Raw genomic sequence first — 12,023 nt, 5'->3', positions numbered from 1 at the left:
CCTGTGAAGCTTCAGTGCCCCAGTATAGGGGAATGACTGGGCCAAGAAGCAGGAGTAGGTGGGTTAAGGAGCAGGGGAAGGGGGGAGGAGGGAATAGGGGATTTTTGGAGAGGAAACTAGGAAAGGGGATAACGTTTGAAATGTAAATAAAGAAAATATCTAATAAAAAATTAAAAGAAAACAAACAAATCTAAAACGTGCATAGTTGAGGTTGCTGTCATTAAATAAGTGTCTTTAAAGAAATTTCAGCATTTCTTTTTTTTTTTTTTTGGAGATAACAAACTCATAAGTTTATTGAAAATATTAAATACCAATATTAAAATGTAAATATGAAGAAATGCATCAAACATTTAACACCATGGTAAACCAATGGCATTTATCAGTAAATGAGTTCTTACTGTTAACTGCTTTACAATTAACATTGGTCAGTTAATATATCTGTTTTTAGAACCATGGTTTCTATAATTTTTGCTACCCAATAGTTTTTAAGATCTGATAGACAGTCGGTTTTTTTTCCATTTTTTATTAGGTATTTAGCTCATTTACATTTCCAATGCTATACCAAAAGTCCCCGATACCCACCCACCCCCACTCCCCTCCCCGCCCACTCCCCATTTTTGGCCCTGGCGTTCCCCTGTACTGGGCATATAAAGTTTGCGTGTCCAATGGGCCTCTCTTTCCAGTGATGGCCGACTAGGCCATCTTTTGATACATATGCAGCTAGAGTCAAGGTCTCCGGGGTACTGGTTAGTTCATAATGTTGATCCACCTATAGGGTTGCAGATCCCTTTAGCTCCTTGGGTACTTTCTCTAGCTCCTCCATTGGGAGCCCTGTGATCCATCCATTAGCTGACTGTGAGCATCCACTTCTGTGTTTGCTAGGCCCCGGCATAGTCTCACAAGAGACAGCTACATCTGGGTCCTTTCGATAAAATCTTGCTAGTGTATGCAATGGTGTCAGCGTTTGGATGCTGATTATGGGGTGGATTCCTGTATATGGCAGTCTCTACATGGTCCATCCTTTCATCTCAGCTCCAAACTTTGTCTCTGTAACTCCTTCCAAGGGTGTTTTGTTCCCACTTCTAAGGAGGGACATAGTGTCCACACTTCAGTCTTCATTTTTCTTGAGTTTCATGTGTTTAGGAAATTGTATCTTATATCTTGGGTATCCTAGGTTTTGGGCTAATATCCACTTATCAGTGAGTACATATTGTGTGAGTTCCTTTGTGAATGTGTTACCTCACTCAGGATGATGCCCTCTAGGTCCATCCATTTGCCTAGGAATTTCATAAATTCATTCTTTTTAATAGCTGAGTAGTACTCCATTGTGTAGATGTACCACATTTTCTGTATCCATTCCTCTTTTGAGGGGCATCTGGGTTCTTTCCAGCTTCTGGCTATTATAAATAAGGCTGCTATGAACATAGTGGAGCATGTGTCCTTCTTACCAGTTGGAGCATCTTCTGGATATATGCCCAGGAGAGGTATTGCTGGATCCTCCGGTAGTACTATGTCCAATTTTCTGAGGAACCGCCAGACGGATTTCCACAGTGGTTGTACAAGCCTGCAATCCCACCAACAATGGAGGAATGTTCCTCTTTCTCCACATCCTCGCCAGCAGCTGCTGTCACCTGAATTTTTGATCTTAGCCATTCTGACTGGTGTGAGGTGGAATCTCAGGGTTGTTTTGATTTGCATTTCCCTGATGATTAAGGATGTTGAACATTTTTTCAGGTGCTTCTCTGCCATTCGGTATTCCTCAGGTGAGAATTCTTTGTTCAGTTCTGAGCCCCATTTTTAAATGGGGTTATTTGATTTTCTGAAGTCCACCTTCTTGAGTTCTTTATATATGTTGGATATTAGTCCCCTATCTGATTTAGGATAGGTAAAGATCCTTTCCCAATCTGTTGGTGGTCTTTTTGTGTTATTGACGGTGTCTTTTGCCTTGCAGAAACTTTGGAGTTTCATTAGGTCCCATTTGTCAATTCTCGATCTTACAGCACAAGCCATTGCTGTTCTGTTCAGGAATTTTTCCCCTGTGCCCATATCTTCAAGGCTTTTCCCCACTTTCTCCTCTATAAGTTTCAGTGTCTCTGGTTTTATGTGAAGTTCCTTGATCCATTTAGATTTGACCTTAGTACAAGGAGATAGGAATCGGTCAATTCGCATTCTTCTACATGATAACAACCAGTTGTGCCAGCACCAATTGTTGAAAATGCTGTCTTTCTTCCACTGGATGGTTTTAGCTCCCTTGTCAAAGATCAAGTGACCATAGGTGTGTGGGTTCATTTCTGGGTCTTCAATTCTATTCCATTGGTCTACTTGTCTGTCTCTATACCAGTACCATGCAGTTTTTGTCACAATTGCTCTGTAGTATAGCTTTAGGTCAGGCATGGTGATTCCACCAGAGGTTCTTTTATCCTTGAGAAGACTTTTTGCTATCCTAGGTTTTTTGTTATTCCAAATGAATTTGCAAATTGCTCTTTCTAATTCGTTGAAGAATTGAGTTGGAATTTTGATGGGGATTGCATTGAATCTGTAGATTGCTTTTGGCAAGATAGCCATTTTTACAATGTTGATCCTGCCAATCCATGAGCATGGGAGATCTTTCCATCTTCTGAGATCTTCTTTAATTTCTTTCTTCAGGGACTTGAAGTTTTTATCATACAGATCTTTCACTTCCTTAGTTAGAGTCACGCCGAGATATTTTATATTATTTGTGACTATTAAGAAGGGTGTTGTTTCCCTAATTTCTTTCTCAGCCTGTTTATTCTTTGTGTAGAGAAAGGCCATTGACTTGTTTGAGTTAATTTTATATCCAGCTACTTCACCGAAGCTGTTTATCAGGTTTAGGACTTCTCTGGTGGAATTTTTGGGGTCACTTATATATACTATCATATCATCTGCAAAAAGTGATATTTTGACTTCCTCTTTTCCAATTTGTATCCCCTTCATCTCCTTTTGTTGTCGAATTGCTCTGGCTAATACTTCAAGTACTATGTTGAAAAGGTAGGGAGAAAGTGGGCAGCCTTGTCTAGTCCCTGATTTTAGTGGTATTGCTTCCAGCTTCTCTCCATTTACTTTGATGTTGGCTACTGGTTTGCTGTAGATTGCTTTTATCATGTTTAGGTATGGGCCTTGAATTCCTGATCTTTCCAGAACTTTTATCATGAATGGGTGTTGGATCTTGTCAAATGCTTTTTCTGCATCTAACGAGATGATCATGTGGTTTTTGTCTTTGAGTTTGTTTATATAATGGATTACATTGATGGATTTTCGTATATTAAACCATCTCTGCATCCCTGGAATAAAATCTACTTGGTCAGGATGGATGATTGCTTTAATGTGTTCTTGGATTCGGTTAGCGAGAATTTTATTGAGGATTTTTGCATCAATATTCATAAGAGAAATTGGTCTGAAGTTCTCTATCTTTGTTGGATCTTTCTGTGGTTTAGGTATCAGAGTAATAGTGGCTTCATAAAATGAGTTGGGTAGAGTACCTTCTACTTCTATCTTGTGAAAAAGTTTGTGCAGAACTGGAATTAGATCTTCTTTGAAGGTCTGATAGAACTCTGCACTAAACCCGACTGGTCCTGGGATTTTTTTGGCTGGGAGACTATTTATAACTGCTTCTATTTCTTTAGGGGATATGGGACTGTTTAAAAGGTCAACTTGATCCTGATTCAACTTTGGTACCTGGTATCTGTCCAGAAATTTGTCCATTTCGTCCAGGTTTTCCAGTTTTGTTGAGTATAGCCTTTTGTAGAAGGATCTGATGGTGTTTTGGATTTCTTCAGGATCTGTTGTTATGTCTCCCTTTTCAGTTTTGATTTTGTTAATTAGGATTTTGTCTCTGTGCCCTCTAGTGAGTCTAGCTAAGGGTTTATCTATCTTGTTGATTTTCTCAAAGAACCAACTCCTCGTTTGGTTAATTCTTTGAATAGTTCTTCTTGTTTCCACTTGGTTGATTTCACCCCTGAGATTGATTATTTCCTGCCGTCTACTCCTCTTGGGTGAATTTGCTTCCTTTTTTTCTAGAGCTTTTAGATGTGTTGTCAAGCTGCTAGTATGTGCTCTCTCCCGTTTCTTCTTGGAGGCACTCAGAGCTATGAGTTTCCCTCTTAGAAATGCTTTCATTGTGTCCCAAAGGTTTGGGTATGTTGTGGCTTCATTTTCATTAAACTCTAAAAAGTCTTTAATTTCTTTCTTTATTCCTTCCTTGACCAAGGTATCATTGAGAAGACTGTTGTTCAGTTTCCAAGTGAGTGTTGGCTTTCTGTTATTTTTTTTTGTTGTTGTTGTTATTGAAGATCAGCCTTAGTGCATGGTGATCTGATAGGATACATGGGACAATTTCAATATTTTTGAATCTGTTGAGGCCTGTTTTGTGACCTACTATGTGGTCAATTTTGGAGAAGGTACCATGAGGTGCTGAGAAGAAGGTATATCCTTTTGTTTTAGGATAAAATGTTCTGTAGATATCTGTCAGATCCATTTGTTTCATCACTTCTGTTAGTTTCAGTGTGTCCCTGTTTAGTTTCTGTTTCCATGATCTGTCCATTGGTGAAAGTGGTGTGTTGAAGTCTCCCACTATTATTGTGTGAGGTGCAATGTGTGCTTTGAGCTTTACTAAAGTTTCTTTAATGAATGTGGCTGCCCTTTTATTTGGAGCATAGATATTCAGAATTGAGAGTTCCTCTTGGAGGATTTTACCTTTGATGAGAACGAAGTGCCCCTCCTTGTCTTTTTTGATGACTTTGGGTTGGAAGTCAATCTTATCAGATATTAGAATGGCTACTCCAGCTTCTTCATATCATTTGCTTGGAAAATTGTTTTCCAGCCTTTTATTCTGAGGTAGTGTCTATCTTTTTCTCTGAGATGTGTCTCCTGTAAGCAGCAAAATGTTGGGTCTTGTTTGTGTAGCCAGTTTGTTAGTCTATGTCTTTTTATTGGGGAGTTGAGACCATTGATGTTAAGAGATATTAAGGAAAAGTAATTGTTGCTTCCTGTTATTTTTGTTGTTAAAGTTGGCATTCTGTTCTTGTGGCTGTCTTCTTTTAGGTTTGTTGAGGAATTACCTTCTTGTTTTTTCTAGGGCGTTGTTCCCGTTCTTGCATTGGTTTTTGTCTGTTATTATCCTTTGAAGGGCTGGATTCGTGGAGAGATAATGTGTAAATTTGGTTTTGTCGTGGAATACTTTGGTTTCTCCATCTATGGTAATTGAGAGTTTGGCTGGGTATTGTAGCCTGGGCTGGAATTTGTGTTCTCTTAGTGTCTGTATAACATCTGTCCAGGCTCTTCTGGCTTTCATAGTCTCTGGTGAAAAATCTGGTGTAATTCTGATAGGCTTGCCTTTATATGTTACTTGACCTTTTTCCCTTACTGCTTTTAGTATTCTATCTTTATTTAGTGCATTTGTTGTTCTGATTATTATGTGTCGGGAGGAATTTCTTTTCTGGTCCAGTCTATTTGGAGTTCTGTAGGCTTCTTGTATGTTCATAGGCATCTCTTTCTTTAGATTTGGGAAGTTTTCTTCAATAATTTTGTTGAAGATGTTTGCTGGTCCTTTGAGTTGAAAATCTTCATTCTCATCCACTCCTATTATCCGTAGGTTTGGTCTTCTCATTGTGTCCTGGATTTCCTGGATATTTTGAGTTAGGATCTTTTTGCATTTTCCATTTTCTTTGATTGTTGTGCCGATGTTCTCTATGGAATCTTCTGCACCTGAGATTCTCTCTTCCATCTCTTGTATTCTGTTGCTGATGCTCAAATCTATGGTTCCAGATTTCTTTCCTAGGGTTTCTATCTCCAGTGTTGCCTCACTTTGAGTTTTCTTTATTGTGTCTACTTCCCTTTTTAGGTCTAGTATGGTTTTGTTCATTTCCATCACCTGTTTGTATGTTTTTTCCTCTTTTTCTGTAAGGACTTCTACCTGTTTGATTGTGTTTTCCTTTTTTCTTTAAGGACTTGTAACTCTTTAGCAGTGTTCTCCTGTATTTCTTTAAGTGATTTATTAAAGTCCTTCTTGATGTCCTCTACCATCATCATGAGATATGCTTTTAAATCTAGGTCTAGGTTTTCGGGTGTGTTGGGGTGCCCTGGACTGGGCGAAGTGGGAGTGCTGGGTGAGTGGTCTTGGTTCCTATTAGTAGGATTCCTACGTTTACCTTTCACCATCTGGTAATCTCTGGAGTTAGTAGTTATAGTTGACTCTGTTTAGAGATTGTTCTTCTGGTGATTCTGTTACCGTCTATCAGCAGACCTGGGAGACGGATTCTCTCCTCTGAGTTTCAGTGCTCATAGCACTCTCTGCTGGCAAGCTCTCTTACAGGGAAGGTGCGCAGATATCTTGTTTTTGGACCTCCTCCTGGTCAAAGAAGAAGGCCCAAAACAGAGCCTTTCTCAGAAGCTGTGTTGCTTTGGTAGTTCCCAGAAGCTGTCAGCTTCTGTGGTGCAGACTCTCACCTATGCAGACTAAATACCTAAGTTCCAGGGAGTCCCGGAACCAAGATGGTGACCGCTGCTCCTGAGGCTGAGGCTGCCTCCCGAGCCAGGCGGACACCTGTCCTCTGGTCCGGATGGTGGCCGGCTGTCTGCAGCCTGCAAAGGGTGCTGCCTCAGCGGCTCTGTGCTTCCACCTGTCCCAGAAGCTGTCAGGTTCTCTGGTGCACCCTCTAACCTGTTCAGACTAATTTCCTAAGTTCTGCTGAGTCCCGGAACCCAGATGTCGACCGCTGCTGCTGAGGCTGAGGCCGCCTCCCGAGCCAGGTGGACACCTGTCCTCTGGTCCGGACGGTGGCCGGCTGTCTGCGGCCCGCCAAGGGTGCTGCCTCAGCGGCTCTGTGCTTCCGCCTGTCCCAGAAGCTGTCCGGCTCTCTGGCGCACCCTCTCACCTGTTCAGACTAATTTCCTAAGTTCTGCTGAGTCCTGGAACCAAGATGGCCTCAGCATTTCTTAACATGGGAATTGGTATACAGAAATGCACTGTTTGAAGTATATGCATCAGTACCAGAAAGCTTTCCACTTGTATGACGTAAAGCACTCCATTATATATAAAATGATCTTTTGTTTCTTAAAAGTGTAGAAATTCAAACACTGAAGATACCTGATGGCATCCTTACATATGCCTTTCATCAAGTATTGAGTAATATATATATAGGTGGCTTTAGTAAAACGTTATGAAGCAGAAAGGACTCTACCTTTTAGATTGATCTGGATTCATATTGAGAATAGGTGAAAAGGACATTTACCCTTGACAAAATGCTGGCTTCCTAAGGACACAGGATTATTTACATTAGTGCTAGAGTTGGTGCACTTTAGGCAAGATTCTTTTTTTTTTCATACTTCCCAGTTGATTTTTATTAGATATATTCTTTAATATACATTTCAAATGCTATCCTGAAAGTTCCCTTTACCCTTCCCCAACCCTGCTCCCCTACCCACCCACTCCCTCTTCTTGGCCCTGGCATTCCCCTGTACTGGGGCATATAAAGTTTCCAATACCAAGGGACCTCTCTTCCCAGTGATGGCAGACTAGGCCATCGTCTGCTACATATGCAGGTAGAAATACGAGTTCTGGGGATACTTAGTTCTGGCGTTAGTTCATATTGTTGTTCCACCTATAGGGTTGCAGACCCCTTCAGCTCCTTGTTTTGGTTTTTTGTTTGTTTGTTTGTTTGTTTGTTTGTTTTGTTTTGTTTTGTTTTTTTGGTATCTTGGTTTTTGTTTTTGTTTTTGTTTTTTTTAGAGACAGGGTTTCTCTGTATAGCCCTGGCTGTCCTGGAACTCACTTTGTAGACCAGGCTGGCCTCAAACTCAGAAATCCACCTGCCTCTGCCTTCTGAGTGCTGGGATTAAAGGCGTGTACCACCAGGGCTGGCCTTAGGCAAGATTCTTAACATTTGTTAGAGTAGACAAAGGATTCAGAGATCAAAACAAGTTGATTTGAAACGAAATATCCATTATTATTCAAACAACTTTCTGTAAGTTTCACAATTGTTCAAAACATGAATTTATTCTTACAAAATGGTACATAATAAAATCTTTTAGACTGACTAATAGAAAAATAAACATAATATATAGTACTTACAAGTTTTTTACAGATTAATGAGAGGCCCCAGACCTCTAAAAAACTAATTGTTTCTCACAATTTCTCCCACATAACTATAAATATGCAAACATGCTTGCTATTACTATACCAAATAGTCAGAACTTCATCTCAAGCAGAAACAGTAGAAGATTCTGGCTTAAAGGCAGGCATGGTGTTCACCTATTATTGACTTCCTTCCTTTCCAAAACCATAAGAAGGTACATATTATTGAACAGTGGCAGTGTTTCTTTACAGTTTGCTTTAACTTTTGATTCAAACAAATCAATTATATTAATAGAAATATGATCTTTATACTAGGCGGGATCTGAGAGACTATGTAATTACTTTATATCAGAGAGAAAGTGAATATCTTGGTAAATGTTTTTGCATGATGTCATTGGAAGAATTAAATTGAAACTTGACATGAACTAGTCAATATTTCAGATATGAGATTATGTGCCATTTTGTCTTGGTAGTTGTGTCTTGAATTCACCTTTGTCATTAAGACTTCTTCAAGCACAGTTGTATTCTTCCATATCAGTATCAAAACTCTTAAGAAATGTTCTTGTTTCTACACAGAAACACTAATGTAAGGTCTGAGTCATGGTTTCATTGTAATATTAATTTTGTTCATACCCTGTTGAACTCACAGGAAAATAATAAAAAGATATACCATACAAAGGAGGTCTGTGGCTCTGGGCATAGCACATTTGGTAAAATTATTTCCTTACAAAAATAAAGACATAGAAAATTAAGATGGGACATTGCTTGTAGGCACCTTTTTATGGAAGCAGATAGAGAGGAATACCTGGTTTGCACTGGCTGGTCAGGTGGCTTACTCAGTAAGTTTGAGGTCTATGAGAGAAGCATGTTCTGAAATCCAAAGAAATTTGCACCTGATGAATGCCAGCTGAGGTCTGCCATTTAATCCAATATGCAGAAATATGAACTTATACTCAACAGACACACAGAGACACACAAAGAAGAACATATGCTATATTATGAATTGGACAACGATAACATAAAAATTACCACTCTACATGCAGCATGCACATCATAATCTTAAAAAAAATTCCATTTGAAAATTTTAATATAGAAAGTAACAAAAGTCATTGGTTAGGTAAAAATTACTAGGATGTTATAATCTTCATGAGCAGTGTCTTTTTATAACAGTGTGTACCTAGAAGGATATTCAGTTGAGGAAAAGACAGTTATAGAATAATGCCACAACAGTGGTAAGAATATCACAGCTGGAATGAAAAAAGACATCATCTATAATCTTGGGTAAACAAACTTCAATATCTCCACAATCCTTACTCTTTGTATGTAAATGAGTAACTTAAACTGTCACATAGTTGAGATTTATTCTTTAAGGACAAAGAACATGTGGAAAACCTTAATCAAGGGAAAATCTCATCAGTCACTTCTATGTTACCCTGATAATCTCAGGCCTGCCAACATTGTATTTTCTGTTCAATACCAGTGGTGTAACATAGAGTCATATGATCCCTTTCATAATCAGTCTGAGAAGTAATAATTCTCTCTGAGAGTGTATTTAAGTATAGTTTCAATAAAGAAGATTTAGCAGATAAGTAGTTTTCATCCATTATACTTAAAATAGTTACTGTGTTATGGAGTGTGATGTGGAATCTGAGTAAGAGTGCTGTATATTAGAGCCACAACTGTGTAACAGTCATTGTTGAAATGTTTAAGGTGCTGAGGAAATGGAAGCCAACTCCTCCATCCCACTGAATGGCTCAGAAGTGGTGTTTTATGATTCTACCACCTCCAGAGTTCTATGGATCCTCTCAGTGATAGTTCTCTCCATAACCTTTGTCCTTGGTGTGCTAGGTAATGGGCTTGTGATTTGGGTGGCTGGGTTCCGGATGGCACACACTGTGACCACCATCTGTTATCTGAACCTGGCTTTGGGTGACTTCTCTTTCATGGTTACTTTACCACTACACATCATCTCAATGGTCATGAAAGGAAAATGGCTTTTTGGTTGGTTCCTTTGCAAATTTGTTCTCAGCATTGTGCACATAAACCTTTTTGTAAGTGTTTTCTTAATCACTCTCATTGCCATGGATCGTTGTACTTGTGTCCTGCACCCAGTATGGGTTCAGAATCACCGAACTGTGAGTCTGGCCAGGAAAGTGATTGTTGGAGCTTGGATTCTTTCTCTGCTGCTTACATTGCCACATTTTCTCTTCTTGACTACAGTGAGAGATGCAAGAGGCGAAGTGCACTGTACATGTAACTTTGAATCTGTGGTTGCAAACCCTGAGGAGCAATTAAAGGTGTCAATTACCGTGAGCACAGCAACAGGAATCATCAGTTTTATTATTGGCTTCAGCCTACCCATGTCCTTCATTGCCGTCTGCTATGGACTCATGGCTGCCAAGATTTGTAGAAAAGGCTTTCTGAACTCCAGCCGTCCTTTACGTGTTCTCACTGCTGTAGCAATTTCCTTCTTTATGTGTTGGTTCCCTTTTCAACTGATTATTCTTCTAGGTAATATCTGGAATAAGGAGACACCAAGCAGCATTCACATTTTGTTGAACCCAGCAAGCACACTGGCTTCCTTCAACAGCTGTCTCAACCCAATACTCTATGTCTTTCTTGGTCAAGAATTTAGAGAGAAACTGATATATTCCCTGTCTGCCAGTCTGGAGAGGGCGCTGCGAGAAGACTCAGTCCTAAGCAGTGGCAAAAGCAGCAACTTTTCTTCATGTCCTGCCGACTCTGAACTATAGGAAATGGTAGCTGTAAGGCCAGTGGAATGCTTTCTGTGCTAGCTTATTCTCACTTTCTCTCTCATGCTACCATGCATGATATTTTTGAATATCAACTAGAAAATCATTTTTGTCCTCTATTCATAAGAAAGAAATAGAAACTAGTGTCATTGTCTTTTTCAAGAAGTTTTCAACTGAGCCTATAATGGGATAGCACTATGGTGAAAAATAATTTTAAAAAGTGACAAAATTATTCATTCTTGAAAGAATTATACAACATTGCATATATTAATTTCATATATTACTTTTTATTGTAAAATGAATATTTGATGACCATGTGGTGCACAATTACCATCCTGGTAATGATGTCCAGAAAGAAGTATCATATAAAGATCAGGTTATATAGAGATTTTGAGAATTCAAGTCAAAATGAGCCACTAGAGATCATCAAAAACTTTTTCCATGAGGAAGAAAAAATGCATCATTACTAGAAAATAGGTAAAATTGTTGATAAACATAATGTGAATAAAACCATTGTCAAAAGGAAGTAAATTATAGTTTTGTTTGATTCCCTAGATGTTGTATGGATTTAGAAAATTTTATATTTTGTGTGTATATGTATTTGTAGCTGTGTAAGAGATATGAAAGTACATTATAAATGCTTAAATCATTAAACATTAACATCAACAAAGTTTGATAGAACCAGGGGTGCTTCAAGACAAAGTAGAAATTGTATAATATTGATTGTCAACTAGGCATAATCAATCAACTAATCTGATGCTGCAGACCCTCTGGGTCCCTGTGTCTGCGTGGAATGGATCTCTCGGGCAGGTGGGCAAAGCGTTGGATGAGTTGAAAAACAGACGCACACAGGAGAGATTATGTTGAATCTGAATGTATTGTCAGGTCAAGCATCAGACTTTTTTATAGTACAGAAAATACCAGGGATTGCAAGTCACATCAGGCAAGGTACATTGAAATTTTCCAGATACAAAGGAATGACTGTGAAAGGAATTGCAGGAACCAAGTAAATTTTTACAATAGAGATTAGCAGTCCTGCCTAGGATCAGCCTAGTGACAGGCAAGAATTTCACACTTTAGTGTTAATAGCACCAGGAAGTTTTTATTCTTGGCAGGCCTCAAGAATAATGTAGTGTCACGGACCCCTAAATTCCTAGGTCTTGCTAATTCTTATCTTG

The 12,023-nt window shown here is 39.0% G+C and overlaps 1 protein-coding gene across 1 annotated transcript; it reads left to right on the top strand.

Annotated features, from left to right (window-relative positions):
* Positions 1 to 9,813: 9,813 nt before the first annotated feature.
* Fpr-rs3 (formyl peptide receptor, related sequence 3) lies at positions 9,814 to 10,845 on the top strand. Its single transcript, NM_008040.2, has one exon. It carries the CDS (start codon positions 9,814 to 9,816, stop codon positions 10,843 to 10,845), a length of 1,032 nt encoding a protein of 343 aa, NP_032066.2.
* The last annotated feature ends 1,178 nt before the right edge of the window (positions 10,846 to 12,023 follow it).

Source organism: Mus musculus, chromosome 17 (genome assembly GCF_000001635.26).
Source record: "Mus musculus strain C57BL/6J chromosome 17, GRCm38.p6 C57BL/6J".
NCBI lineage: Eukaryota > Metazoa > Chordata > Mammalia > Rodentia > Muridae > Mus > Mus musculus.
Note: the sequence above shows the minus strand (reverse complement) of the source record. Positions and strands in the feature narration are given on the sequence as shown.

What these genes read in the sequence shown, in the direction of transcription:
- Fpr-rs3 (NM_008040.2), top strand. Translation starts at nt 9,814, where the DNA reads ATGGAAGCCAACTCCTCCATCCCACTGAATGGCTCAGAAGTGGTGTTT.